The sequence below is a fragment of the Chelonia mydas genome, chromosome 5, assembly GCF_015237465.2.
Source record: "Chelonia mydas isolate rCheMyd1 chromosome 5, rCheMyd1.pri.v2, whole genome shotgun sequence".
Lineage (NCBI taxonomy): Eukaryota > Metazoa > Chordata > Testudines > Cheloniidae > Chelonia > Chelonia mydas.
Window position 1 is genome coordinate 89,340,523 of NC_051245.2, and position 27,310 is coordinate 89,367,832.

At 43.4% G+C, this 27,310-nt stretch overlaps 1 protein-coding gene across 2 annotated transcripts in view; it reads left to right on the top strand.

The window, feature by feature from the left end:
* Positions 1-287: 287 nt before the first annotated feature.
* Positions 288-27,310, top strand: part of SLC28A3 (solute carrier family 28 member 3) — a 74,328-nt gene continuing 47,305 nt past the window's right edge. The window contains exons 1-3 of one of the 2 annotated variants that reach the window (XM_043547444.1): positions 288-621; positions 15,312-15,410; positions 24,019-24,098. In XM_043547444.1, coding sequence (XP_043403379.1) covers positions 556-621; positions 15,312-15,410; positions 24,019-24,098 — 245 coding nt within the window. In that variant the 5' untranslated portion in view covers positions 288-555. The remainder of the gene's footprint in view (positions 622-15,311; positions 15,411-24,018; positions 24,099-27,310) is intronic. The other variant, XM_007065603.3, reaches the window with a different exon arrangement.

A 27,310-nucleotide genomic window follows, 5' to 3' on the forward strand; every position in this document is an offset into this window, starting at 1 on the left:
TGCAATTGCACACACTTGTACATTATCTCAGGGCCTGATCTTTTGAAAAACAAGCCTTTTAATATCCTACGTCTCTGGCTAGTTTAACTATTTTTATTAGTCATTTGTTTCAATAGATGCCAATGGATATTACATATATTTTGATTATCATTTTAAGACAAGCATCACAAAAGATTAAATGAGTGCTACCTCTCAAAGATCTGGGTGAGGAGGATTTTCTGTGGACTACATGCTTTGTGTGTGTGAGTGAATGAAGGCTATGTAAAAATACATTTTGCTTTTGGATCACTCAGGAAGGCATTTTTTTTTTGTTGCATGCATGAATCCTTCTGTCATTTTAATAGTCTTGGAATTCTGCTTCACCCTGCTTTTATGTGCAGGGGAATGTTTCAAAAGAGCTAGAAGGTGGGGCCATGAGGAAACAGGATGGGAGTGGTCACAGCCAGGTAAACTTTAAGTAATAGAAACAGAATACTAGATGGATTAACTAAGTGCTGCTGCTGACCGCCTGCCTTTTTGAACAGACAGGTAGAAACCCCTGTGCAAGTTATACACATGGAGCTGAAAGAAAATAGCCATGCTCTTTCTGGAGCAGATGGATTCTATAATGCTTCATTTCAGGTAAGCCTGATTTTTGTAGGGGGTTGGAAAGTAATTACTAGGAATCTGCATGGAGAGAACAGTTTGTGCTCTGCACATACAAATATTTTACAGCACACTTGCAGACATATCCTGCCAGTGTGAAAGGCTCTTAAATAAAGGGACTAACCAGAACTGGCACACTTACAGAGGCTCCATTTACTGCCTTCCTTTGTTACCCAGTGTGCTGGGATAGCTGAAAAGTCCCTTGTTCACATTCAGCCTCTTGAATTCAGAGGGTCACCTGTGCTCACAGATCTCACCACTGACTTTTCCCCACTGTCTTCTCTGTGCAGAGCATCTCAGACTAAAATCATATTTGGTTGTTATTAGGATTGTTAATGTACAGTGCCTGCTTTGATTGCAGCTGAGAGTGTTGGAATTAGTCATTGCTGTGGTGCAAACAACTGCCCCATCAAAGCAAGGAAAATAAGAGGAAAGTATTAGACCCCCAAACCTTAACTTCTAATCAAAGAGCTGGTCTTGCCTTAAGAAAAACAGTCACATACATAATCACTCAGGGCAAATCTTGCTCCTTCACTCAGTGCAGTGGCTGCAAGAGCACATTCTGCTACAGGGAGGGACAAGGAGCAGATAGGATTTAGGGAACCCACTCAGAGGGCCTGCATGCTGTGCACAACATGGAGCCCAGCTTAGCAAAGGTTCCCTGCATATCCATGCACAGCAAGACATGAGTAACAGGGCAGGGACAGGAGAAGGAGCAGCAGAGAGGCCAATGGATCCACCATCAGGCAGCATTGTCACTGAGAGTACTGGGGCACAGGTGTGGGAGAGACTATGGTCCTGAAGCTGCTCTGTGCGGGACGGACTCCTTCCTCTCCTCCCACAACCCCCAAACCCATCTTGTTCCAAGTTCAGCAAGGGAGATCAGCAGGAAGGACAGTATTTGGCTTTTACTGTTGTGGCCCATGCACATAAGCCAGTGATGATTCACATAGGGACATCAAGTTCATATTACAGAGCATTCAGAATAATATGTGACACCTTTTATATTCTGCATGCTAATGGGAACATTCACACCAACCAGATATTGTCTGTAGCGTTTTTTTTCCAAATAAATGTTTTTGCTGACTGAACTAAACCCAGCAATGGTATGTAGTTATTACTAGTGCAGTGTCTTACAGTGAGCTCAGACAGAGAGAAACCCCAGTCATAGTGAAGTGAAATCAGAGTCCCAAATCACCTCAACACACAAAGTGCACATTGCAATTCTGGTGCTACAGCTAAATCATAGAACAAATTCAGACTTGGTGAGAGGGTTCAAATTCTAGGAAGTCAATGAAGTGGCATGCACTTAGGACCTGATCCAAGTGACTTCAGTGGTCCATACTCCAGATTATCACATCTGAATTTGACCAGTAATGAAGTTTTTGCTGGAAGAAAACAAAAAGATTTAGTTATATAGGGATTCTATTTGTAACATGTTACTCATTTCCTCAAAGGACAAAAATCAGAAGATAATGTTTAGCTTCCTGTGCCCAAAAATGAATCACTTGACAGAGGCCAAGGAGCAAAATAGGATGATCAGCTCCCCCTATTTCTTCTATCTGTTTCTCTTAAGCATAGAGTAGGCCCTTATTGTCTTCAAAGACATGATGTCTGGTTGTATTATATTAAACAACCAATAATTTCCCTGCTATACAATAGAAAGGTCAAAGTAGTCAGCAATTCTCCAGGCTATAAACATAAGGGCATTGAGGAAAGTGATTAATTTAATTTAAGCCCCTTTGAATCTGCGGTACCGTCCTATAAACAAACTCTCAGATATGAATGAACTGTTTAATGATTAAACCACAAAACAACAGAAAATAAGACAGGGACAAAGTAAATCTGCAGCAGTGAGTTTGTTTTAGAAAGTAAATAAGACAGCTTTCAACAGTGCTCATTGGACCTGACTGGTAACTGGTTTGTGGTCAAAGGGTCATATCTGTATTTCCCTTCATCAGGCATGAGAGACTATTTGCCTCACAATGTGGAGAGATTGTACTTTGACAGACAGGCTAGAACACAAGCAAAGAGATCAATTTATTTTACTTATTATTATTATTTGTATAAATATTTGAGCTTTTTTCAGTTTCTATTTGGCTAAGATACTTAAACAATTTACATAGCCCTAGATAATATAACAGTATTCTTACTGTACCACATGAGTATAACCTTTTCTATAGTACATTTGATGTTGTTAGAGGTTCCTGCTTTCAGCCCTTCTTAGGATCAACTTCTTCTCATTTGTGTTACATGGATCCCACTGGAGCTAGTTGTAGTAATGGCCCCAATGCACCTCCCCTCCCAACTGCTTTGTGATCATACATATGTCTAAGAAACTGCAGTCTTTGTCATATAAGCATTTTCCCCTCATCATTTGCAGCCTCAGCTTCCAAGAAGTGTCACTAAAGAACAAGAGGAATGCCTGCAGCTTGTACAGCAGCCACTGCACCCCTGGCAAATGCAACTACAGTTAAAACGATACCAGGAAACTGGCACCATTTAGTGTATAAAAATCATTTTGAAGTAGCAAAAAAAGTGATGGAGATTCATAAGCGTCAGCTGCTTACATGTATGGCTCACAACATATGTAGCTCCTCCTGCACTGAATCTTATCCATCCCCCATCACACACTCTTACCCCTGCAGTATAACACAAGATAGCATCACTGCAACTAAAAAACCTACATGCTAAATTCCTTGTTTCAATAGATACCTTGCAGCTACAACTCATGAATTAACACAAATCATATTTGTCAATGTCTTCAGGTTTTTAACAGATGTATTCGTTGGAAAATGTCACATAATTTAAGGAACATAAATCATTTTGTAGGTTTAAGCATAGATAGCTGTCATGTATTTATTGAACAGAACGTCAGTGTTAGATGTTGATATATCTGTCTCTCTCTCTATATATATTGTGACAAAGTTCCTCCTCTGCCTTAGTGGGTCCTGTGCTTATTGGTGGATTTTCTCACATCAGAGGTTCACGGCAGCCCTCAGTTTGGCCACTTTCGTGGCTCAAATCTGCCGTTCACTCAGTTAGCCTCATCACTGGCCAGCATGGGGAAAGGAAGAAGAACAATCCCCGCAGTCTCTGCTGATCCACCTAGTGGATCAGGGAACAGGCCAGAGACCTTCCCCTCTGGTGGAACCTACAGTCCAGTTCAACTCCTCCAGTATCAAGTAGGGAGTTGTGGGGATGGAGGGAACCCGGGCCCGCCCTCTACTCTGGGTTCCAGCCCAGGGCCCTGTGGATTCCAGCTGTCTACAGTGGCTCCTATAACAGCTGCATGACAGCTACAACTCCCTGGGCTACTTTCCCATGGCCTCCTCCCAACATCTTCTTTATTCTCACCACAGGACCTCCCTCCTGATGTCTGATAATGCTTGTACTTCTCAGTCTTCCAGTAGTATGCCTTCTCACTCTCAGCTTCTTGCACCTCTTGCTCTCAGCTCCTCACACCACAAACTGAAGCCAGCTCCTTTTTAAACCCAGGTGCCCTGATTAGCCTGCCTTAATTGATTCTAGCAGCTTCTTGATTGGCTGCAGGTGTTCTAATCAGCCTGTCTGCCTTAATTGTTTCCAAAAAGTTCCTGATTTTTCTGGAACCTTTCCTGTTACCTTCCCAGGGGAAAGGGACCCACTTAACCTAGAGCTAATATGTCTGCCTTCTATCACTCTCCTGCAGCCATCTGGCCTGACCCTGTCACAATATATATCTACAATATACATAAGTAGTGTGGTACAGAGGTTATGCAATATTGTGTCATCTAGCTTTGAATACTCTTAATGTCATGCTTGTGAACACCTCACTGATTTGATCTTCTGGACATCTGTGCCATGCTGTCGCCAACTCAAGGCTGTGGCATTAAAGCCACAATCTAGTCAGTAACAAAATTCAGTTCCCACTGTATAGCCATGGGGCTAACTTGGCTCATCTCTCAAACACCCTAATTGGGTTGTTAGCTGAAGATTGCTCTAAGTCAGTGCTAAAACTCTGGGCTCTCATTAAAACTGCTGCTAATCCAAAAGTTTCACCACCTCCTCCACAGATCTACGGGAGGTGGCACATACTGAGGAGTTGTGAGAAGGATTCCAATACACTCAAAACCACCTGACTTTTAAAGTAACCAGCAAACAAAGTATAAATTGAGTTAAACACAGATAGGTTGTGAATGCCACAGCAATGGGGATGTCAGGAGGTAGGCAGAATCAGACTGCTAGGAGATGAGAGCCTGAGACAAGCCAGAGGGCAGACCAGGGAGTCAGGACCATATTTATGACTCTGACTATTTTTTTATGAGCAGCTCCAAAAGTCACTTCTTCTCTTTCCGCTTCAGTTCCTCTGGTTTTATTTCTCTGCCTGTCAAAAGTGTTGTCTGCTGTGATAGTAAGCAGCTTTCCATTGGTTTCTATAAGCCAGCTGTGCAACACGCTTAGCCTGTCTGTCACATCATTCTTACTTGTCCACCCACTGTGTCATAGATTTACAACTGCCTAGTTCTCCACAGCTGATTTAAACCTTTAAAAATATCAAATGTACAAAAGTGGGCTTAATTTACACTATTTGTGCACCTTCACTTTGGACCCACTGAATTTAAATCTGCTGGCTCATCTTCCATCTCTCTGTGCTGTACATGGGAGAGCCATTTGCTTGAATTCAATATGTAAATAATCCATGTTTCTCGCTCTTGTTCAGTAGCTTTGATATCTTTCAGCATATGCTGGCAACAATTGATTTAAAAGTCCCAAAGTCACTATTCCTGGACCTCAGTATTACTGATCTGGAAAATTCTGTCTCAGGATAGAACCTGCATATTGATGCCTTTATAAATGATAGTGACATGCTAGTTAACAGAGGAGGCAGGATGAAGAATGAAGCCAGGATGCACAATGTGCTAGGGGGTAAAATGAGATTTGGTGAATCACATAGACGACATCTTCATTTGCAACTGGCTGAATGAATGAATGTCTGAAACTTTGAGGAGATGGACTTTACAGGTCAATTAAAAACAGAAGGCTCTGGATGTCCAGACAGAAAAAAGCATGAGCAATTATGTACTTATATTTGAACATGCAGCTATTCTGATTATGCAAGCAAATCAAGTATTTCCACACACTAAAAGCAACTAAGTGTCATTTGCATCAGTAGACACCGGATATGCATTGGGGTTCAAAGTCATCCTGACTAATCTCTAACAATATAACAGTTCCTTCCAAAACAATCTGTAACCTCTAAGCAGTTACTGCAGTGCTGTGATGTCAGCCCATCTTTCATCATCATCTGGAAAAATTCTTGGGTGTGCACTATGTCTAGACAGAATACTAAACACTGATAATGGAATCTATGTTGACTTTGTTTAACAGATTGCTGTGGAGTCACATCTAGAATATTCTTATTCAAAACTGGTATGATAGAAGTGGAGGAAGTACAGAAGAAGTGAACCAAATGGTTCCAAATTCAAAGGACATGGTTATGTAGAAAGGCTAAGGCAAATAGACCCGTCTTCTGAGACTAAGAGGATGTCATCTAGGCCCCGTCTACACTGGCAAGTTTCTGCGCAGTAAATCAGCTTTCTGCACTGTAACTCCTGAAGTGTACACACTGCCAAGCCACTTAGTGTGCGGAAACTGACAGGCGTACAGCTTTCTGCGCCGGGGCTACAGCGCTGCGGTGCCAATGTAGACACCGTGGCGATTTCAGCGCTGCGATTGGCCTCCAGGAAGTGTCCCACACTGCCTGTTTTCACCTCTCTGGTCATCAGTTTGACCTCTACTGTCCTGCCCTCAGGTGACCAACCGTCATCCCCACCCCTTACATTCCTTTTCAAATTTGAAAGTCCCCTTCCTGTTTCCCCAGTGATGCGTGCAGTGGTCTCAGTGCATCTTTTCAGGTGGCCATGCCTGCTCCAGACACCAGGTGATCCTCTGCTTGGAGCACTGCTGAACTGCTGGACTGCTGGCATTTGGGGAGAGGAAGCTGTGCAGTCCCAGCTGCGCTCCAGCCGTAGGAATTATGATACCTATGGACAGATTTCATGATGCATGACTGAAAGGGGCCATGACTGGGACACATTGCAGTGTAGGGTAAACGTGAAGGAGCTGCAGACTGCCTACCACATGGCGCAGGAGGCAAACCGCCGCTCCAGTGCTGCGCCCACAAGCTGCCGGTTCTACAAAGAGCTGGATGCGATACTCAGTGGCGACCCCACCTCCACTACGAAGACCCCTGTGAAGCCCCTGTGGATACTTCGTTGACTCACATGCCAGTCAAGAGTGGACCCTTTGCCGAACCCTGGGCTCCACCTCTGCAATCCCAGTACCTGCTTCGGGCCTGCAGCCTGAGGGTTCTCCAGGCTGGAGCTCCCCAGCTCCTCTGGCCTTTCCCCAGCCCTGCTCCAGTCAGGTGCCCAGCTCAGCTCCCAGGCAGCCAGATCCTTCTCTCTCTATAGCTAGAGAGAGAGTCCTTTTGAGCTCCTGGCTCACAGCCCTTTTATAGGGCTAGCTGTGGCCTGCTTGGGGTGTGACCCCAGCTGTGGTTGCTTCCCCAATCAGCCTAGCCTTTCCCAGGGCTGTTTTAACCCCCTCAGGGCCGGAGTGGGTGACCACCTGCTACACTCCCTCACTTCACAGGAATCTCCCAAAGAGATCTCCAGGAAACTCTTGTGAAGATACTGGGCAATCTGCTGCCACAGGTTCCTCGGCGGAGCTGCTTTGTTTCTTGCCCCATTAATGGTAACTTTCCTGTTCCACTCTGCCATCATGGCGGGGGGAGGCGGACCACTGCTGCACAGAGGAGCCACATAGGGGCAAGGGCAGAAGCCGCAGATTTGAAGAAGACCCTCCCTTGATTCCTTGATTCCCTCAGCAGTGAGATATCTTCCATAATGATCACATCCTGTGGAAAGTGTGGGGACAGGAATGATTATCAAGCCCCACATATAGTGCTGGCTCTCCTCAAAAGCCACATGCCCAGTGTACAGTAGGGTCTGGGAAGAGTGATTCACCTTGCCCCTGCAGTTACTCACCATTTTGGGGGACTTGTGGCTCATGTGTGCTTGTCTGGGGTCAGCCAGTTAGTGACACATGTGTGAGTACCGGCTGTGTTTTAAAGCACTGAATCAGTGTTGTCTGTGTTGCAAACAATACTGCTGCTGTAAAATGTTGCATTAAACTTCACAGAGATGACCTTGGGAGGCCAGCCTCCCTTATCTGCAGCAGAACGGTTGCGCAGAATGAGAAAGCCGCCAAGAAGAACTAAGGGGGACTTTCTCCATGAGGTTATAATGCGCTCCACTGCTGAGAAACAGGAATTGAAGGAGTGGCGGGACAGTGAGAAGAGGGACCGAAAGGAGAATGCAGCACACCAGAATGAAGCCATGGAGCATCTCTTAAACTTTGTGCAGTGCCAAGTGGACACGCTCCTGGCAATACTAGCTCTTCAAAATGAGCAGCTCCACGCCCGCCCTCCCCTGCAGCCACTATCACAAAACTCTTTCCCATGTGCCCCCACCCCCGCCAACACACTCTTATCAACCTCCTGGCTCCACTCTCTACCCGCAGCATTCCACTCCTCACAGTCCAGCACTGTGGACTCCCACTACGCACTGCACTCAACACCCATCCCTCTGCAGTTTGGCCCTGCTGAAGTACAGCACCCGCTACATTGTACTCCAAAGGAGAAGGTTGGGTATGATCCCTGGACATACACAAATCTGTAGCCATCCTGGGACCCCTCCTCCTCTGGAGACCTTCCCTTACCCATCCCCCTCCCTGCTGATATATTTTTGTTGTTTGACTTCTCTCCTCTGGTTGTTGTCTTTTAATAAAAGAATTGTGTTGGTTTGAAAGCAATCTTTATTCTATTAAGTAAAAGCAAAAGGAGCACTGCAAAGCAACATACAATTATGTTAAGCCCCCTTCTTGCATCATGTGCACCAGTCACCTCCTAGCATTACAAGCACTGCAATCCCAAGCATAGCAACAAATATTAGTGGCTTTCAGACTCAAATTGCTGCCTCAAGGCATCCCTGATCCTTATGGCCCCTCACTGTGGCCCCTCTAATAGCCCTGGTCTCTGGCTGTTCAAACTCAGCCTCCAGGCGCTGAGACTCTGCGCTCCAGCCCTGCGTGAAGCTTTCACCCTTCCCTTCGCAAATATTATGGAGCATACAGCACACGGCTATAAGCGTAGGAATATTGTCATCAGCCATGTCCAGCTTCCCATACAGGCATTGCCAGTGGGCTTTTAAACGGCCAAATGCATACTCCACAGTCATTCTGCACTTGCTCAGCCTGTTTTTGAACTACTCCTTGCTGCTGTCTAGTTGCCCCGTGTGTGGCTTCATAAGCCATGGCATTAAGGGGTAGGTGGGGTCTCCCAGGATCACAGTGGGCATTTCGACTCCCCTTACGGTGATCTTCTTGTCTGGGAAGAAAGCCCCTGATTGCAGCTTCTTGAACAGGCCAGTGTTCCGAAAGATGCATGCGTCATGAACCTTTCCAGACCAGCCTGCATTAATGTCTAGGAAATATCTATGCTGATCCACAAGCACCTGGAGAACCATTGAGAAATATCCCTTGTGATTAATGTACTCAGTGGCTAGGTGGTCTGGTGCCAGAATTGGAATATGCGTGCCATCTATCGCCCCTCCACAGTTAGGGAAGTCCATTTGTGCAAAGCCATCCACAAAGTCATGCACATTGCCCAGAGTCACGGTCTTTCAAAGTAGGATGCGATTAATGGCCCTGCAGACTTCCGTCAACATGAGTCCAACAGTCAACTTTCCCACTCCGAACTGGTTAGCGACCAATTGGTAGCAGTCTGGAGAAGCCAGCTGCTCCAACGGCATGTGCTACTCCAACGGCAGGGCAGCTGTCATTCTCGTGTCCTTGCGCTGAAGGGCTGGGGCGAGCTCATCACACAGTCCCATGAATGTGGCTTTCCTCATGCGAAAGTTCTGCAGCCGCAGCTCATCATCCCAGACGTGCATCACAATGTGATCCCACCAGTGAGTGCTTGTTTCCCGAGCCCAAAAGCGGTGTTCCACTCTGGTTAGCCCCTCCGTGAAACACACAAGCAATCTCGGGTTGTAGCTCCTACACATGGTGAGATCAATGTTGCACTCTCCTTGACTTTGTAAATTAAGGAATAACTTCAGTGCCACTCGTGATGTGTTGGTCAGAGCGAGCAGTATCTCAGCAGTTCGAGATCCATTCCTGCAGCCTGAATCAGGCAGGGTGCGCAGTACACAAACCGTTGAAAGATGGTGCCAAATGCAAATGGAAGCTCAGGGATTGCTGGGATGCGAAACAATGCATCATGGGGCATTGGGACTGGACCCAGGATGCCCCGCAACCCCCTTCACCTTACCACAAGTCTTAGCGGCAAAAGAGAAAGAGGTGCTCTGTGGAATAGCCGCCCAGAGTGCACCACTCCGAATAGCGCTGCAAGTGCCACAAATGTGAACACACTATTGGGCAGGCAGCTGTCAGTGTGAACACACAACACTGGTTTTCTTCCCCCTTTGACTGGGATCTGAAGATAGACTTTTCCTAGTATCTGAAAGAAAAATGATGTTTCACTCTGGATATATCAAGGCCATAAAAGCTGAACCAGGAGTCTCTTGTCATTACTTCTTTCCCACCTCCTCTCTTCAAGGAGGAAAACCTCAGTTTGAAACCCATACAAAGAATTCTGGAAATATTCTTTGGGACATGGATTTTTATACAGCCTAAAATATTCCTTTGTTTAACTTTAAGGAAAATAGGTATAGTTGAGAAATATTTTGGTTATATCTAAGCTCACAGTTCCACTTAAAAGGTGGAAACCTTTGATTGATTGTTCCTTAAATGCTTAAGATGGTATAACCCCCTTTTTTGTGATGTTCACTTGCAAATGGTTTGTATCTAAATTCAGCCATGTAAGACATGATACCACTGCTATGTGAGTAGTAATATCTTTTATTTACTGATATGGAATAAAGTAATCTTATAAATGGTTACTAATATAAGAAGCCACTTGATTATCAAATATTTATATTATTTGGGGAATTAATTAGTTTTCAGGCAATGGTTAAGCAACTTCCTGACCAAACTCAGTTTCGCTACTGGGACGTGAGTGATCTGACTTAGTGGTCAGAGAAGTCAGGAGCCAGGAGACAGGTTGGGTCTGGATACCAATAGACAAGAATCTGAGACAGGCCAAAGACCATACCTGGAGTGGGGTGTCAGCAGGGGTGAAAGTAAGCTGGTACTGGCCAGTACAGCGTACCGATAAAAAATGGCATCCAGTACCAGCCCGTATCCAGCTGACTTTTAAGTGCGGCCGCGGCAAAGGACCTGCTTAAAGCGCTGCTGTGGCAGTGCTTTAATGTCGTTGCCCCTTCCCCACTCCCCACCCCCCAGCCGCTAATGGAGGGATATGGGGGCAAACGAAGCAGCTGTCCCGGGGATGGCGATTTAAAAGGGCCTGGGGCTCCGGCCACCGCCGCTGCTGCCATGGCAGCAGCCGGAGCTCTGGGCCCTTTAAATTGCCACTGGAACCCCAGGCGGCATGGGCCAGCCAGCATGGAAGGGCTGGACCGTGGAGCCGGCCCCCGTACCGGTAAGTCTTCGGCTTGACTTTCACCCCTGGGTGTCAGCAGCCAGGCAGAGTCAGGTTACCAGGTGATCAGAGTCTGAAACAAGACAGAGGGCAGACTGGAAGTCAGGGTCAAGTGGCAGGCTGGGTCAGGATACCAGGAGGTCAAAGTCAGGCAGCAGGATCAGGTAGTGCAGCGGAGGCAATCCTAAGCAGGGAACAATCCAGTTCCACAAATGACTTCCTGTTCCTCTGCTTGGTTTAAATAGAAGCAAGGCGATCCTTAGAGCCTTTCCAGTCAGATCCCAGGACTGGCATCCTCTGCTGAGCTGAGCTTTGAGTTCTGGTGACTGTTAACAGATCACTGGGAGGCAGGTCAGAACATACTGACTCCTAGAGAGTCCTGGGCTGGCAGTTGAGACCCGTGGACCCTGATGCTCAGACGCGAACCACCTTTCCAAAGATTGTAAAGAAGAGGTAATACCTTCTTTGATGACCACATAAGTTGAAAGACTCTCTCTAAGAATCATTTAAATTTAAAAAGACATATTTTGAAAGCTCAAATACTTCTATGTAGTAAATAGAAGTTTTTGGACTCATTTGAAAGGGAATTTCAACATGTATTAAACCCTGATGGAACTAAAGGGGCATCTCCAAAAATGAGTTGAATAAAAGAAAGAGTTAAACTCTATTGTAAGTATGTTCCGAAAATGTCATACCACAAAGACAAAAGTAATATGAGTTGAAGAAAATGTACAACTTTGCTGCATATGCTTTAGCAGATTACATATTCAGGAGCTGACCATCCCATAAAGGTGTTGAGCCTGTGAAGAGGTGATAGCAACAGGTATTTGGATCCAGCCAAGCCTCTGAAAGATGTGTGTATAGTATCTTACTGACGCCTCAAGATAAATCCTTTTTTTGGTAGAACCATGAACAACAGTGAAGAAACAAACTTCCTACTGCTTTGTGTAGCTGCATCCTGCAACTGGGCTGCTTTTGTTTCTGCCCCAGCAGGAAGTGCATCTCAGGAAACCCAAGACTGCATCTAGAGTACACACGGTGTGGCATCTCTATGTTTTCTGGAAGACTTACTCTGTAGCACAGTGTGGCTGCCACCTTTAGTGAGACTATGGAAAGAGAAGGATATAAATCTATCTGAACTGAGATACCACTCAGCACTCTCAGTTCAGCCTGTTCATCTCTTCTCAGCCATGCAAATAAACAGAATCAAGACGACAAAGAACAAACAAGCCACAACACAGCATTGTTAAGAAGCAACCTTCCAGTCCAGCACTGCTTCTGCAATGACATCAACATCAACATCACTGATGACTTAATGTTTCCAAAAGCACTGCCAATAGACTAGACTTAAATAGTTCCTGTAATGATTTAATGAGATATTGAAATGCTATTGTAATTTAAGGTACCAACAACTTCTGTTAAACACCAGATGTTTAGACTATGTACTCCTGAAGAAGAGATATAAAGTAACCTCAGGGAAAAGAGAGAAATATTGGGACTTATTTGAATTTAAGATTCTTAGCATTCATTTATTTGCCTGTGTCAAGATCCTTAAAGCGATTGGATGAGTTCATAAGAAATATTGCTAGTTCAGTTAAGTAACTCTTAAATGGCTTCTTTTAAGTAACTGAGTGAAATATTTACTTCAGGTCATGGGACTTGGGGCTTGTCTACACTTACCGGGTGATTAACACATGGTGATCAATGCATCAGCAGTCAATTTAGCAGGTCTAGTGCAGACCTGCTAAATCGACTGCAGATGGCTCTCCCGTCGACTCCTGTACTCCACCGAATTGAGAAGAGTAAGGGGAGTTGACAGGACAGCGTCTCCCATCAACATCACGTAGCGTGGACCCCCGGTAAGTATAGTAACTCCTCACTTAACGTCATCCTGGTAAACGTTTCATTGTTTACATCGCTGATCTATTAGAGAACATTCCCCTTTTAAAGTTGTGCAACACTCCCTTATAACGTTGTTTGACAGCCACCTGCTTTGTCCACTGCTTGCAGGAAGAGCAGCCCGTTGGAGCTAGCTGGTGGGAGCTTGGAACCAGGGTGGGCCGGCAGCCCCCCATCAGCTCCCCTAAGTTCCCTGTGTGGCAGCCGCCCAGCAGGCTATCAATTGCCAGGCAGTTCAGGTGTCCCTCCCCCAACTGCATGTGCTGTTCCTGCCCTCTGCCTTGGAGCGGCTTCCCGGAGCCTCCTGCTTGCTGTGCGGGGGTGGGGGAGGGGTGCTGATGTCAGGGTTTCCTCCTCCCCCTGCTCCTGGCCCCCGCTTCTGTACCCCATCTCCACAAAGCAGGGAGGGGACACTACAGGGCTCAGGATGGACGGAGCTTGCTGGCAGCAACTGCTGTCTCAGCTTGCTGATCTACTTAAAAAGGCAGTGTACTTAGAGTGGGGTCAGCGTACTTAAAGGGGCAATGCGCATCTCTCTCTCTCTCTCTCTCACACACACATACACACACACACACACGGTGTGTGTGTCTCTCTCTCTCTCACACACACACATGGTGTGTGAGTCTGTCTCGTGCACACGTGCACCCCCCGGCACTTTGGAAAATGGAGGGAGTGGTACGATCCAGTGGGATAGCGTGGGTTCATCATCACGTTCAGTTTCCACAGGGAATGTTTGCAGCCACTGCCATACGTCTATTGCTGGGGTTCTCAAACTGGGGGTCGGGACCCCTCAGGGAGTCGTGAGGTTATTATGTGGGGGGTCGTGAGCTGTCAGCCTCCACCCCAAACCCCGCTTTGCCTCCAGCATTTATAATGGTGTTAAATATATAAAAAAGTGTTTGTTTTTAAGTTATAAGGGGGGGGGGTCGCACTCAGAGGCTTGCTATGTGAAAGGGGTCACGAGTACAAAAGTTTGAGAATCACTGGTCTATTGTGTCTCCTCCCTCCATTTGTGTTGCCTTGTAGAGTGTGAGGCTATATTAACAACAACGTGTTAACTCTTGAGGACTTGGCCAACTGCTAGTTCATCATTAGCAGCAAGGCATTCCCTGGGAAATAGCCTACCCTCTTCCATCCTCTGACTCCACCACCTCAACCAAGCTTCACAATCATCATTGCTGTGTACAGTATTAAATTGTTTGTTTAAAACTTATACTGTGTGTGTATATATATATATATATATATTTCCTTGGAACCTAACCACCCCATTTACATTAATTCTTTTGGGGAAATTGGATTCGCTTAGTATCATTTCGCTTAAAGTAGAATTTTTCAGGAACATAACTACAACATTAAGCAAGGAGTTACTGTAGTTCTAAGCTACATCGACTTGAGTTATGCTATTCACGTAACTCAAATTTCATAGCTTAGATCGACTTTTCCCTGTAGTGTAGACAAGGCCTTAGTTAAGACAACTTACCTCTGTCCATCCATGATTCACCAACCCTTAAATGAAATTCCCTTACCCATCTACAAACTGTTTTTATTATCTCTCATACACTTAGATTGGACTCACTACTGATAGGGGGAATAATATACTTTGGTCTTAACCTATTGAGAGAACAGCATCCCCATCAGGATGGAGCTGCTCTCTGAGGTGTAATCTTTGTTCAAAGCTCTCCATAAAGAGACATACTGAAGTAACCATTGTTTTCCTCTTGCTTGTTTTGTTTTAGCTTTACTTTTTCTTTCTTTGCCTTTCTTTATTAATAAAATACTCATAAGGCTTGGTAAGAACCTCATATGACTAAAACAGTGGAAGTCACATCCCTGAATTGGCATTATTATTAGGACAATTATTAAGATTTGGCATCTACCATTTCTTGTTTCTCTAGGGTATGACTTTTCTAGTAATTTGAGGGATAAAATGACTCGGCACTCAGCATCTTAAAGCACCCCTTTCTCCTCCATTCTTCCTTTGAGTTTTGCATGCAGATCAGTATTGGAGCACAGAGCAACTCTGTACTTTTGCTGTCTTGCTAAAGTAAAGCGCAGAAGCATGATTGTCGCAACTAGAGTCAACTATTCCTACATTAAAGAAAGATGTTTGATTCTCGTTTTGAACTAACATCTTGTTTACAATTTTGATATTTCTCAGAACAACTCTGAAGATGAAGTTATAAATGAGGAGGGGCTAAGAAACAATTCATTAAGAAGCAGGAATTTACAAAATAGTGATGCTGTGCAGAGTGACCCGGTAAGGTTTTTGTTTTTCTTCAGATGAAAATAATATCCAGTCACTAGAGTAACCATGTTTACAGTCAGAACGAACCAGAAACATAGTAGGGTTAGTAATACTGTCAAGACAGAAAATGAATATGCACTTGTGATAGTACATCCAGGAATGAAATGAATAACTGAATTAGAACTGAAATCAGTAAACTGAGAGGTGAGCCAGTCCTGTTCTCAGAAATCCATCAAAAAGACATGGATACATTGATATCACTACCAGGATTCCTGAAAATGTTTCATAATTTCATAACAGCTCTATCCAAAACGTACATGGGGCATAGCAATGCTGGTAATGATGAGTACTAAAGGCAGAGAGCTGACATATGGTATGTCTGCACTTTGAGTTGTAAATGTAATTTCCAGCTTGAGGAGACATTGCTAGCTCTGAATGAGCTAGGAAGCTAAAAACAGCAGTGTAACCGTAGCAGTGGGACAGGCTAGCCATGCCGAGTATATGCCTAGCTTCTTGGATGGGTACATACTCAGGTAGCCCTCCTGCTGCTCTTGCACCTCTGTGGCTACACTGCTGTTTTTTAGCTTCCTAGCTCAATCAGACCTAGCAGGGGCGTACATTTTCAATCTGGAAATTACACCTCCAGCTCAGTGTGCAGCTATACCTGTAGAGGGTGTGGTGACGGTTTTCTATAGAAAGTATTATAAATAGTCTAAAGCTTTTAATTCAATGGAGCTCTTCCAGAGTCAAATCTATGTAACCGAGAGTAGAATGTGGTCCTTTATAGTAAATTCTTTGCTGCTATGAGGCCCCTGATTTTTTTCCCTCTGTCTTTATGGGTTTTATTTAACTTATTAATCTAAAACCTCATGGGCAGATTCTACACTGTAAACATTTTTGACCATAAGCAAAATGGAATTCCACTTTCCAGAATCCACTGACACTGAAAGAAGTATTTTCTTCCTCTTAGGTTTTGCTGGTTTTTGGAGGGTTCACAGTTGAAAGTGTTGGTTTGGCTCTCCAGCACTTTTAGTGAGGCTATTTTTCCGACAGGACATAAAATTATACCCTATCTCCCCGAATTGAGCACATGCTTGGTTTTGTGCTGTAATTACACATCCACTAGATGGCCCAAATCCCAGGGCAACAGTAAATAAGAGGTAACATCCAATGGTCAAAGGGTGACAGAAATGCTATACAGATGGTTTTACATCAAATGTTTCTATTTCATTTCCTTTGGCTGTATGACTTGGCCCATGTCGTAAGTCACTAATCACTTAGATTTACTAGAGATAGTCAAAAAATTTTGAAAATTAAAACTTTTCTTTCCTTCCTTTACCTTCAAAAGGTCAGACACAATTCTAGAACTTGAACTTAGGGCTTGTCTGCATGGTGAAGTTAGTGCACAGCAAAGATTTCATCAATATTTTCACAAAAAAATCTCCATATTTCAAGCAGCTCCATTAGATGCTTTAGTTAATACATTTGCCTGATTTGAAGTCTTGTTCAGTGACTGAGTTTGGTGGCAAGAGGCCTAAAAGCAGTGGTAACAAGTTTTTTATTTGCTGCCCTTAAATGCAAGGAGAAAGGAGTGAGTGTGCAAGGCCAACATTTTTAGACTTCATCCAGGGCAACAAAAAGAGTTAATTCACCACTAGCTACTCTGATTGCCTATAATGGCACTGCTCTTCCACTGGTGACATGTTACACCAGGTTGTGATCTTTGTTGCACCACTGTAAATCTGGAATCCTTCTAGTTACTCCTGAGATACATGGGTCAAGATGAGATCAGAATCTGGCCCACTGTGTTTGTGGTGGGCCCTACAGTACTGTTTTTTGGAAGTAAATCCAAACACTTGGAGAAATATGGGGTAAATGCTCACTAGCAGAACTCCAACAGTCTGTACCACACTTCAGCAGCTCATGTGCTACACTAATTTCCAGCAGTGCTTGGGGGGACAACTCAGGTTAAAATATTGTAGACTTAAAAGGGCACAGCAGTATGGGACCCCTAACAAATGCTTTCAGACACAATGAGTCTGAAAGCCAAAAAAATCAAATTCTATTCCAAGTTCATGTTTTTTAAACATTTTAACACAATAGATGTAGATTCAGGGATATTTAAAGAAATTGCTAACATTGTATAACCCAGTGGGGGTGGGGGAGGGTGTTACCATTCCCCCTCTGTGCTGATCCCTTGAAGATATGAGTTGTTACAGACCCCAGCTACAGAGCTATAGCTCAAGCTGCAGTAGTTCATGCTTTTAATTCTGGAGGTCACCCGACACATTCAGTCTCTGGTGTGTCAGCCAAGAGGGCTGGTGTCACATGAGACAATTCCAACTGCTTCTGAGGCAAATTATAATTATTTTGAAAATCTTAACGATTCAGTATATTTGTTATAGTCTACTTTAAATAGGAGAGTGGGACAAAAGAAACCCACTTTATAAACAGCCCTTCTTTCTTTATAAGGGTGTTATGTATTAGAGATCAATAAAAATCTGTTTTTTAAAGTGGAACGACAAATTAATCTAAAGTGCCATCAATGAAATTCTTCAGTTAGAAAGAGTACTGGTAATGTAAGATTGTGCCCTTAAGACCCAGCCCATGGTCCATGCTAGAGGGAAGAAAGATGGGCACTGGGCTTCAGAGAGCTGGGTTTGATTCGTGGCTCACCCACAGAGTTCCTGCATGATTTGGGGCAAGTCACTTAATCTACCCTTTTCCTTAGTTCCCTCTCTAAGGAAATGGGGATAGTGCTGCCCTACCTCACAAGAGTGCTATGAGGATAAAATCCATTAATGATTGTGAGGCACTAAGATTCAAGGAAGATGAGTATTTTAGAAAAGATGGTCAGAAAATGAGGGATTTTCCACAGAAAATTTCAACAAAAACAACAGATTTTCAGCCAAAAACCAACATTTGTCAGTTTTGTATTTTTGTTGAAAGTGAAAAAACTGAGGAAATGAGGCACATTCCATAACATTTTTTGTTTAGTCAAAACCCAATTATCTGTTAAAAAAAAAAAAAGTTTTCACTGAAATTTTCAGCCAGCCCTTCTTACATGTACATATAAGATAGCAATGCAGATAGACACACTGCAGATTCTCGGAAGTGGTGTGTGCCTGAGGCAGGAACCATTATTCTGGGGACTTCAGAGGAATGTAGGCCCTTTCACAGAATTCAGTATGTGCTCTCCCCATATTGGCCTGTGAGGTCACATGTCCATCAGGCCTAATCTCCAGAAGTTCTAATGCCCCCTGAGAGCTTGTCTAAATGGAGAAGTTGTGTGCAGCGAGCTAGAGTGTGAATTTACAGCATGCTAGTTTCTCAGCACTAACTCCCCACGTGGATACTCTTACTACACACTAAAGGAGCCGTCAGGCAGTGCCCTATACTAAGCTAAACTGCACAAAAGCACTATTATGGACAGTAAGTGTCCGCACAGGAAGTTAATGCTGAGTAGGTAGTGCACTGTAAATTCACACCCTGGCTTGGTGCACACTAACTTTCCATGTAGACAATCTCTCAGTCCCAGCTCTGGGATTGTGCCTGGCCTTGTCACAGGAAAGAAAGGTAGTAAGTTTCTTACCCCCACTTCCCTCAGATGCTTTTAGACTTGCGCAGGGCCAGACACAATGTAGCCTTTAACTTTTGTTTCGTGTATCTCTATTTTTCATGCTGTTCTAGGAAGGCAGATTGACAAAGGTATCATAAATTAGTATCATAATATTGTATTTTAAACATTTTCAATGGTGCAAATAGGTTCTCTTTGTTATTCTGAAAACCCAAAAGAAAGAAGTTATTTGGCTAAATCCCTGTTATATAACCATTTGAAATTAATTTTTTCCCCTCAGTTCCTGAGTATATTAGCCTACCTATGTATTATACAGTTCAAAGGGCAGGGAAGTTATGCCTGGAACATCGTAGCCTTGGGTGTTCTGTGTAGAGTATTATCCTATTTATTGCACCATCTATGCAGTCACCACATTATGTTTTTAGATGTGTTTCGAATTGTACATGTGTTCTGGAAATACCTCTCAACTTTTTATGCGTCTTTCACAACAGGGGCTTCAGACTCTAGGAAGAGCTAAGTACATCTGTTGTACTTAACGCTTGTCTAAATTTCACCACAGTCTGGAGTATGGGAGTGTGATTTGTAGAGCACACTAAGTGTTGTGCTCTACCTGTCCCATGGAGATTCTGCTGGGACAAACTACTTTGTAGGTACCTTTTAGTTTGTGCCAGCAGGGTCTACATGAGGCAAATAGAGCACAATGCTTCAAAGTGCTTTACAAATCAGACCCCGTACTCTGGATTGTGGTGCTGTGAAGACAAGCCCTTAATCTCTGTGAAATGAATTGCAATCACTTCTGGTAGAAGAACTATTGGCAAGAGATCTGCCTTTTATGATCTACCACAAACAAATGGCTGAAAACCCAGGTTTCACTGCATTTAGGGCCCTGTTGATTTCTAGGGCACTGCTTGTGTGAGTAAAGTTACTCACAGCCATAAGCTTTTGTAGGACCAGGCCCTTGGTGGATCTCTGACCTCACAAGACACCTGACCATTATATAGCACCAGCAAATGCCAGCAGAGTAGCATGAGAATGAACATCCTGTAAGTTTCTAGTACAGTGGTGGGCAACCTGTGGTCCTCCGGCCACATGCATCCCATCAGGATAATCTGATTGCGGGCTCCGAGACATTTTGCTGACGTTGACTGTCCACAGGCACAGCACCCCGCAGCTCCCCGTGGCCACGGTTCGCTGTTCCCAGCCAATGGGAGCTGCCATGGTCCCCCTGCCCTGTGGCGGTGGCCAGGAGCTACAGGGTCCCCCTGCCCTGAGGCGGTGGCGGGGAGCTGCCAGGGTGTCCCTGCCCTGCGGTGGCAGCTGGGGAGCTGTAGGGGTTCCTCTGCCCAACGGTGGTGGCCAGGGAGCTGCAGGGTACCCCGCCCTGCCTGTGGTGGCTGGGAGCTGCAGGGTACCTCTGCTGCCCATGGCAGATGAGAGCTTGGGAGACTGCTACCTCAGTGGCAGGGAGTACCTTACAGCTCCCTGCCACTGAGGGAGGTGGCGGAACCCTGCAGGTCCAGCAACCGAGGCTGAAGTCATGGAGGTCTTCGGAAGTCACGGATTCTGTGACTTCCGCGACCTCCATGACAAAACCATAGCCTTACTTATGACTCCCAAGAGTGCTCCCTTCCCAGGACACTCAGAATCATATTTTAGCCCCCACTGTTTTGCATTTTAAGCATGACTGTATCATGGCAAAATTGAGAGTTAGGAGGTCTGACTTGGGAAGATAGAGCCAAGTAAATGAGCCCATTTTTCATTCTATGTGATCAGCTGTAATTTAGGTTTGAGTCTCTTGATTCCACCTATCCAAAATGAACAGATGCAGTATAACCCTAATTTAACTATAGAGAAAATGGCACTCTGATAGCCTCATCACTTTAGATCCATCAGGATAGAACCCTGCTACAGATGTATAGTGGAAAGAACCCCTTGGTTGGCAAATACTACCTACAGTACGAGTGGCTTGATTCACGTTTGATCTTCATTTTATTTCCCAGTGAAGATCAAAAAGAAAGTAATCAAAGTTAAGTAGAATAGGGCAGATAATATACAACAGTCTAGCTCCACAGAGCTGAAAGGCTTTCAGGGCCCTCTCATGGAAATTTGAATCACGAAGGCTACAAACAGACCTCTATCCATGTAGCTTTGGACTGTCACATAGGAAAATGAGTGGTAGCTTCTGAGCAAATTTTTTTTTCCCTACGTGCCACTTTAATTATTTTGTTAGTTTTCCCATTGAGCTAGTTTGCTTCAAATGGTCTCCCTGGAAATGAACTTAGGGCATTTCAGAGCTTTCAACAGAGTGTATAATATGCAGCAGAAAAAAATAGACTGAACAGGAGAAAAATAGTGACAGGTCTTGATTTATAAACTAGTTTTGTGAACATAAGTAGCATAAATATTTATGGCATACAAAGTCTAAAATTACTCAACACACAATTACTCCAAACTACCAGCCAAACTGAATAAAACTTCCTCTTTGGAGGCTAGTGTATAGTCCATAGTATGGTTGCATCAGTACATATTTTTAAGACAACATTGTCCTGCTTCACAATATAATTGCACACTGTAATATTTCCAGCCCCATACCAAGTAGTGTACAATTGATTATTACAGTCTCTTTCGTCACATGCTAAAATAACACATTGAAAGGGGATAAGAACAAAAACAACATATGGGGACTGCTTTCCTTGTATTACAGAAAATTCAGTTAATTATGTGAAAACCTTCAATTACTTTACAGTTTTCAGCTGACAAAGAAAGAACAGAATTTACACTAAGGCCTCTTTTCACCATTCTGGCAGTGTAAAAGGATCTTACAGGAAATGTAAGTGTAATACTCTGCCAGAATGGTTTAAAGGGCAGTAGTATAAATGCAAATCAGGCTCAAGAATTGTAGCTGAACTTCACAAATAAATTTGGCATTGATATATTAAGACAAAATTGTGATATTGTTTGTACATATTTATTTTGGTTAATTTTTATTTTTAACATTTTAATTTATAAGGGACAAAGAAGAATGCTTTATGTTGTGATGTACTGAAAAGAATCTGTGAAAATATGAAAGCAGGTGACATTAGGAATTTGAGTAGAAGGGGCAAAAAGAACAAAAATGACTGGAAGGTAACGAGTTGAAATTGGTAGAGAGGAACCAGTCCCGGATATAAGTGGTGTTTTGGAGGAAATCCCATTGTAATGGAAACTAAACTGTATTATACTATTCAGCTACTAATTGGCACTGTATGTAAAATACCTTATTTAAAGCAAACCTTAGTCATACCTGGCAGAGCATTAAAGGATCCTATAATGGACATATCTGCTGTGTATAAGCAAGCTCTGTGACCAGTCCTTATCTGGGACAGAAGTACATGACATGGTGTCAGGAGTAAACTAAGAACACAAACAGAAGGAAAGCTGTAACCAAGCTTGCAGGATCTCATCAACATGCCACTCTTCAGTGTCCCCAGAGAATTTTGGCTGTGACAAACCTTCAGAATGGACAAACTAGAAACAATATTTTGAAAGATTTTACATTGCTACCAAGCACCACAAAGAAACTAGAGATATATAGGTATCTTCTTTAATTTATGCTCTGAGGAAGCAAGCAGATCAAATCCTTTAATTCTACTGAAGTCCGACACAAAGATGACTGTGAAAGTGTTCTGGCTATGTTTGATGCATACTTTATACCTCAGAGAAATATGGTTTATGAAGGAGCATGTCCCCCCACCCCCCAACTTCTAGTCAGTTTCTCCTCCTGCAAGTAACTGTCTCAGTCTATTTCTTTCCCTCCCCCCACTCTGCCTTTTGTCCCTCTGCAATCAAATCAGGTGGTTTCCTCCTTCCCACTGTCAGGGTGCCAGCAGGGGATAGGGTCACAGAGAACACAGGAGAGACAGGCTCCTTGCTCTCAGTTCCAGTACCTGGCCCCACCCCAGCCTTGAGCTATTGGGAACTGCTATTACAGGGAAAGTCCTTCTGAGCCACCATATCACCAGTCTGGAGCATGCTCAGTCACTCTTTGGGGACTGGGCATGTCCAGTTTGTTTACCTGTAGAAGTTGTGAGGGGATGGAGCATGCTCAGTTGCTCAATGTGAATTGCACATGCAGTCTGGTCAGCACTAGGAGCTGTGAGAAGCTCAAGCATGGTCAGGGTGGATAAAATCTTTAGAGCTTTTAGCTGTTAAAATTAAAAGCTGTCATATGTAAACTACAAAATTTCAAAGGCTTATAACTTGGCCAGGTTAATTGTTTCGTTAAAAATCTGCCTAAAAGGATATCCCTGACAAAAAGGCTACCTCCCTGCCAGACTTCAAGTCCCTGTTCTAAAGCAAGGGGGTGCTAGAGATTTTCAAATAAAATGTTTCCAGAATTTTTTAAACATGGGCAAAACAACATATGCTTCCCTAGCCACCTTCTTGGAAGCAACTGGACTACTTTGACTGACACTAGCCAAAAAACACTGAGCGCTGAGCAGGCACCTGGCATGGAAAATTTCAGCCTAAGTGGTTAAAGTTTGGCAAAAGTTATAATTAACTGAAAACAGGGTCTTAAAATGAAAAGTCAGGTAACCTTAATAGGCAGTGCTACAAGATCCACCTAGAATATAAAATTCACTTTTGATCAGCTATACAAAGCTATTCTGTTCTTGGCTCTTTTCCTCATCTAGTGACATAGAGGGGCCAGGCTAGTCTCTTTCTTTACCTCCCCCTTTCAAATTTTGTGGGCTTTGAGAAGGTTCAAAATTCAAAAAGCTCATCACTTGACAGCTATGCTATATAACTACTGAGTGTGCTTGATGTTAATAACAGTGTTGGTACCGCAAAGCTGAATCAGAGCTGTATGCAAAATGAGAGAGAATGTGTGTCATGAATAGAATAAGTGGAATGAGATGTTACTCTTGAGAGTTCCTGTTGAGACTGCATGCTGATTGTGATTCAGCTACAGAATGAAACCAAATTTTGCCCTGTGAAACCACCTCAGCTGTCTTTAAGAGAAATATATCATATTCACTATATTTTTATGTATCTGTTTTCCAGGAGGATACACACATCAATATCGAGAGTGATCAGCATAAAAACAAACATGACTCAGTAGCTGAGAAAACATTCTTACAAGGGTAATTTTTTTTTTTTGAATGAGCAACTTTTCCACCCATTTCACCCCCACTCCAAGCAAAAATTTGCCAATGTCTCAGCCTCCTGAATGACAGGCCAAAATTCAGCTGCCATATTACTAAGCCAGGCAGTCCTTTGTATCTCCTATTAATTTCTGTATTGAAAAAACTACATTATATTTAAAATTATTATGCCTTGCAACTGACGTATATGATCATGGAACTGAGCATGTGATTATGATCAGGAATCTTTGCAAAATAGAGAAGCTAATATTTTTACATAGACTAGATTTGCCCATTTGATCCAACAGCACCACTTTTGCATAGTAGCTTAAATAATAGTTGAGCCTGTTAATGGATTCCTGCTGGAAGTTCAAGATTCATCATTGCCATGCATACTGTATAGTAGTTCACACCAGTGCAAAGTAGATATAAACCACCACCATCCTGATTTGGTAGTGTTTTACACTACTTTGCACAGGTGTTAGTGATTACACAATGAATTGAGCTGATAGTCCCTGTGTGTGTGTGCATCCAATCTCCATAAAAGACGTTCCTGAGCTTGAGATAAAATACTGACTTCTGAATTAACATGTTTCTGTCATATTGGGATGGGAGAAGATTTCATATAAGCACAGTCTTCCTGTTTTATAGTTCAGCAAACTCTAACAACTCAGCTGCTGGGTAGCCAGGTACTTTGAATTTATCTCATTCAAACTGGGTTACTTGACCTGGCCATGTGCATGTAAAATTACCCAATTTATATGCACAAGTTGGGAATTTGGAGCCATAAATTAAGCATATGCATAAAATATGCATTACACACTTAACTTGGAAAACCAAGCCCATAATTTGGTCAGTTTCACAAGCAGTCATAAAATTAAAATATTTATCTTAAATAGTTAGCATTAGTTTTTATGCCACACAACTTGTAAAGTAATTAACTATTTTTACATAACCAAATGAGCTATTCTTCTCTAGTCACTCCTCCCTGCTCTTTGAAAATTTGTGTTTTTACTAGCATTTATGAAACAATTTCCCATTTTAAACTTTTAGGGCCATGTTAAAAAAAAAGGGCGGAAATTGCTGTAATTGTGAGTGCAAATTAAGCACTTGAGTGTCTAAATAACCATTTGCAATTATCATAGTTGTGTGTACAAACTAAGCATCTGCAAACACGCAGTTGTGTGCACATTTTTGAGCAGAGACTCCCATTCTCAGAATGGGGCCCTTAAAGTTTAGAATGTTAGTATCATAGAACTGGAAGGGACCTCAAGAGGTCATCTAATCCAGTCCCCTGCATTCATGGCAAGACTAATTATCTAGACCATCCCTGACAGGTGTTTGTCTAACCTGTTCTTAAAAATCTCCAATGATGGAGATTCCACAACCTCCCTAGGCAATTTATTCCAGTGCTTAACCACCCTGACAGTTAGGAAGTTTTTCCTAATGTACAACCTAAACCTCCCTTGCTGCAATTTAAGCCCATTGCTTCTTGTCCTATTTTCAGAAGTTAATGAGAACAATTTCCCCCCTCCTCCTTGTAACAACCTTTTATGTACTTGAAAACTGTTATTATGTCCCCTCTCAGTCTTCTCTTCTCCAGACTAAACAAGCCCAATTTTTTCAATCTTCCCTCATAAGTCATGTTTTATAGACCTTTAATAATTTTTGTTGCTCTTCTCTGAACTCTCTCCAGTTTGTCCACATCCTTCCTGAAATGTGGCGTCCAGAACTGGCCACAATATTCCAGTTGAGGCCTAATCAGAGCAGAGTAGAGAGGAAGAATTACTTCTCGTGTCTTGCTCACAACACTCCTGCTAATACATTCCAGAATGATGTTCGCTTTTTTTGCAACAGCATTACACTGTTGACTCATATTTAGCCTCTGATCCACTATGATCTCCAGATCCCTTTCTGCAGTACTCCTTCCTAGGCAATCATTTCCCTTTTTGTATGTGTGCAACTGATTGTTCCTTCCTAAATGGAGTACTTTGCATTTGTCCTTATTGAATTTCATCCTACAGTATTTACTTCAGACCATTTCTCATCCAGATCATTTTGAATTTTAATCCTATCATCCAAAGCACTTGCAACCCCTCCCAGCTTGGTATCGTCCACAAACTTTATAAGTGCACTCTCTATGCTATTATCTAAATCATTGATGAAGATATTAAACAGAACCGGACTCAGAACTGATCCCTGTGGGTCCCCACTCATTATGCCCTTCCAGCATGACTGTGAACCACTGATTACTCTGTGGGAACGGTTTTCCAACTAGTTTTGCACCCACTTTATAGTAGCTCCATCTAGGTAGCATTTCCCTAGTTTGTTTATGAGAAGGTCATGCGAGACAGTATCGAAAGCTTGACTAAAGTCAAGCTATACCATGTCTACCGCTTCCCCGCTATCCATAAGGCTTGTTACCCTGTCAAAGAAAGCTATCAGGTTACAGAGTGGCAGCCGTGTTAGTCTGTATCCGCAAAAAGAAAAGGAGGACTTGTGGCACCTTAGAGACTAACCAATTTATTTGAGCATAAGCTTTCGTGAGCTACAGCTCACTTCATCGGATGCATGCAGTGGAAAATACAGTGGGGAGATTTATATACACAGAGAACATGAAACAATGGGTGTTACCATACGCACTGTAATGGAAGTGATCAGGTAACGTGAGCTATTACTAGCAGGAGAGCGCGGGGAATGGGGGGGAACTTTTTGTAGTGATAATCAAGGTGGGCCATTTCCAGCAGTTGACAAGAACATCTGAGGAACGCGGGGAGACGGGGGGGGGGAGGGAGGGAGGGGGGAGAATAAACATGGGGAAATAGTTTTACATTGTGTAATGACCCATCCACTCCCAGTCTTTATTCAAGCCTAAGTTAATTGTATCCAGTTTGCAAATTAATTCCAATTCAGCAGTCTCTCGTTGGAGTCTGTTTCTGAAGTTTTTTTGTTGAAGTATTGCCACTTTTAGGTCTGTAATCGAGTGACCAAAGAGATTGAAGTGGGCACGGGTCACTTGCTGGAGGATTCTCTGCTCCTTGAAGTCTTTGAACCACGATTTGAGGACTTCAGTAGCACAGATATAGGTGTGAGGTTTTTTGCAGGAGTGGTGGGTGAAATTCTGTGGCCTGTGTTGTGCAGGAGATCAGACTAGATGATCATAATGGTCCCTTCTGACCTAAATATCTATGAATCTAAGTGTTCTCCGACTG